Source organism: Haematobia irritans, chromosome 3 (assembly GCF_050003625.1).
Source record: "Haematobia irritans isolate KBUSLIRL chromosome 3, ASM5000362v1, whole genome shotgun sequence".
Taxonomy (NCBI): Eukaryota; Metazoa; Arthropoda; class Insecta; order Diptera; family Muscidae; genus Haematobia; species Haematobia irritans.
In genome coordinates, this window is record NC_134399.1 from 211,068,055 (window position 1) to 211,072,207 (window position 4,153).

The 4,153-nt window shown below is 34.8% G+C and overlaps 1 protein-coding gene across 1 annotated transcript; it reads left to right on the forward strand.

Moving 5' to 3' along the window:
• The first annotated feature begins 1,052 nt into the window (after positions 1 to 1,052).
• LOC142229554 (uncharacterized) lies at positions 1,053 to 1,757 on the forward strand. Its single transcript, XM_075300120.1, has 2 exons — positions 1,053 to 1,153; positions 1,216 to 1,757. The coding sequence occupies exons 1-2, from the start codon at positions 1,146 to 1,148 to the stop codon at positions 1,670 to 1,672; spliced, it is 465 nt and encodes a 154-aa protein (XP_075156235.1). The 5' UTR covers positions 1,053 to 1,145; the 3' UTR covers positions 1,673 to 1,757.
• Positions 1,758 to 4,153: the final 2,396 nt, after the last annotated feature.

Genomic DNA, 4,153 nt, shown 5'->3' on the forward strand with positions numbered 1-4,153 from the left:
TTTTATTCCCCGGGGTCCGTGTACACCACGCCTCACTGTTGGGAATTAGAGTCTCAAACTTTTTGTCGAAAAGTGGGCTCGCCAAAGTGTAATCCACTACGTTAGGCACATCTGGCATTATTTTGAGGACCGAACTGTGACCGTAACTTTTTTCCGACCACAGCGATAGCTCGCGCAACCGCACAGCCGTTGTTGCAGCTGACTGTTTGGCCAAAATGTCTAAAGGCAATAGATTCAGTATGACATTAAGGGAGTTTGTTCCTGTCTTGCTGAATGCACCTGAGATACACAAGCACGCCATACGCTGAACTTTGTCTAAACTTGTCGGCTGGTGAAGTGCCGGCCACCAGACTACAACACCATATAGCATTATAGGACTAACCACTGCCGTGTATAGCCAATGTACAATTTTTGGTTTTAGTCCCCACTTTTTCCCTATTGCCTTTTTGCACGAGTATAAAGCTACCGTTTTTCACAATAACAAAAGTTGCTTCACAAAAGACGCTCTATCTCACAATCTAATTGACTTACAGACGTCAAATTTTGACACGAATCATTTGAAGGTTGGTACTATATAAAAGTAGTATGCATTTAATACTAGCGACGCCATCTATGTGTCAGACCGGGGATTTATCAACCTAAAGTGAAAACTAAGTCAGTAACAAATGGCATAAAATTATACATACATTAAACTCGATGGGGAATAGCCCAAAGCAAATTTTCAACAAGTTTGTTTTCCTTAAAGTGGATTAATTAAAAAAGGTAATCGTAAAAAATGGCGATTTTAGCGGCTAAACTCGATCTTAATATCCACCTTAAACGAAAATTTTGAGATTTACAATTCCGAATATGGGAAGATGTTAAGCCAGTATTTGCTGTTCCAAGTGGAGAGTTTTTCCTTACGGGAGTAATGTGCCGTCCATATTATAAGTTTGTTATCATTCCCATATAGAATTCGTTCTTGCTTCCAAGAGTGAACAAATCTAATAATTAATTTATCCAAATATCAATAGAAGATATGTTTACAACAACAAGTCGTTTAGATTTGTTCTACACTCTAAAGTGCTCATTAAATAGTTCACATGAATACATCTTACGTTAATCAGCACAAATAGCGCGCGAAGATAAAATTGATACCATCATTTATGGAAACGTAAGTTCAGCTAGTTAATCAAATTAAAACAAACAAGTCAGGCCGAAAATTTTTATTTTTAGCGCTTTTATGGAAGACATTCGTCAACGAGACATGAAAATTAAAAAACACTTCAATGATCTCGAACAGCTATTGGAAGCAACAATGGATTTAATTTCCAAAAAGAATTTCCTAAATAACTCTTCTATAGCAAGCCTTCATACCCTAGAAATGCAAATGAAACTTTCTCTACTGGAAATAGGCACGGACTCAATAATATTCATATTAAATGAAGCTTATAAAAAGTTAATCGAATTTGATATCAAAGTATTGGAACTAAAAAGTAATCCCAAAGGCTCGAGCGAAAGGGATGTTTTAAAGGTATTGACCATGCGCCACCATTACAAGAATTTCTTGGATTGTAAAATGGACGACGTCCTCTCATTTGCACGTAGAGTGGGCATGAGTCTACAATGTGAGGAAGGGAATTTCACAACGGCTCATGCAACGTGGGTGAATTATTTTCACGTAAAGGTTTAAGGCATCCGTGTATCAGACAACTATCTAAATTTGTAGAATTGTTAACACATAAATATAAAAACTAATATTTAAACGACATCAAAAATGTATCAATAATTGTAGAGCATTCAACAATGGCTTGCTTGGCAAATGCAATGTAGGGGATTTCCCGCCTTTCATGCGCGACAATAGGTCTGTTCGCGTACTTTTCCAGTAAAAAATATCCAGTAAAAACTAGCAAGAGTGTAAGAGTGTATTTTACACTCTTTGCTTAAAATTGCTGAAAAGTACACGAACGGTCTCCAGTAACTATTTGCACATTGAAAATTTCAGCTGCTAAAACATTGAAAACAAAAAATAAATCCTGTATATTTAACTTCCAATCGTAGTTGCCGAACATGTACATTGTATTGGTACTTTGTTTGTTATCATAAACCAGCTGACAAACTATGCTATGGTTTGCAAGATTTTACTGGGGGAAAAATCTCTAGCAAAAACCATAGACTATAGACTTTAGATAGATGAGCCATGAGTGTCAAACTATTTTTGACAGTTCCGAAGATTAAGAATAAACGAGAAAAATAAGAGCACGCTTACAATCTCTTTCGTTTTCCTTTTTGTAGTTTGCCAATTTTACACAAAATTAGAACGTTTATGATGCAACAGAGGATTTATAAATAAATTAATATATTAAAAGTTCATATTTGAACAAAAAATTGTGACCAAAATCGCGAAAATACGAAATTTAATTTTGAGCAGCATTGCTCTTTACGAACAGCACAAAAGCAAATGCACGAAAATTAATGTTTGGGACTGACTCTACGAAAAAATCAAAACGAAATGTCAGAAAATTAATTTTTGGAACTGACACATTTTTTTTAAAGAGAATAGTGGATCATCTATGTATTAAAAGGTCTATGGTGTAAACGAACGACTTCCAGTAAAAATTTGTAATAATTATCAAAAATTATCGGGTTCTCGAACGGAGCTAATGTAGAAACGTGCATTAGAAAAGCCAACAAATCATCATGTTGCACTAGAATAATTGTTAAACCCTATAAGAAAGGAATGTTGCCATTCATAGACTGAAATAACAAATAAATATAAAGCCTAAAACGGATTTGCATTAGACGAGTCTGTTCCGTTTCGATTCCCGGAAACAAGTTCGAGGAAAACTTAAGTACATTTTATTTTTTTTATTGGCGAGTGAACGAAGCTAATAAGTACACACCTGCCGATAGTAGATATGTCAAAGATAATTGAGTATAACAAGATTGTGCTCTTATAAAGAGAAAACAAATGTCAACGTGTAGAGGGCTATGAGAAAAAAATTGTTTTATTTGTCAAATTTTTCCAAAGCAGCTCTGCCCCAGGAATAAATTTAAAACGGCAATATTCACATAAAACCATAATGAATATTCGCTTTAATATACACATACGTTTTATTTTAATTTTTTACAATAGTTTTGGTGTTGCTTTTGAGGGTTTTTATTCAGAAATTTATGAAAAACACAAATGTTATGATCCCTGCCAGCATTTCAAAGTTCCATTTCATCCTCATCGCTACCACAGACTCGTAAGTGACTCTGCAACAATCGTCAACTGTGATAGTATTTTGCCATCACTATTCGCATGAAAGTATTTTGCCATCACTATTGTTACAAGAGCCATTTTATATTTTGTGAAACACCAAGCACAACTAGCTTCTTATAATTTATTTCAATAAAATTGATAATGAAGTGCTGAAAACATAGTTATTTCGCTTAAAATTGTGAAAGGTATATTGGGGAACAATTTTTGACTTTCCAAATGGAATAAAGTGATAGTTTTTCAAATATTTTTCCAGACACGTTGCCTCCATGTAACTTGCAACTTGTAACTCACCATCAATCTTTTATTAATGCATAAAAATATGTTAAATGTGATGTGATAGTCGTATAAATGTTATATTTATGAGAATTTATAAATGTTTAATAAAATTAATAAACATATATACAATCGTGTTTTACTTGACCACAATGATTCTTTTAAAACTATCTTAAAATGCACTTTGTCTGATTGTTTGAAGGGGTTCTTATTGGCGTTGTTCTAAATTTATTAGAAAAGGCACCTAATAATTGCACTCATGCGATACTCTTTTGTAGTAACTTGGCGTGGTACAACTTCTCAATAGTGACGGCGCTTTTCCGGCGAGTTTTTGATGTCGTATACGATTGTTTTCGACGTGGTGGGGATTCTCAGAAGCGCCGTCAAATTCAAAAAATGTTGGCAGGGATATATTCCGACGCAAACGGCAGTACATTTGAGAGACACGTCGACGCAAACTTTATGATATTTTGTTGGCAGAGTCCTCTGGTGCTTCAGTTTTGCTATGACAAGACTGCATCTTCTTCTCAATTATCTTTGGATATGTTAGCATCAGTGATGCCAGGATTTTTTTGAAAATTCCCTACGCGGCTCCTAAATTCCCTTTTTTCCCTACACCCAAATTTTTTCCCCTAT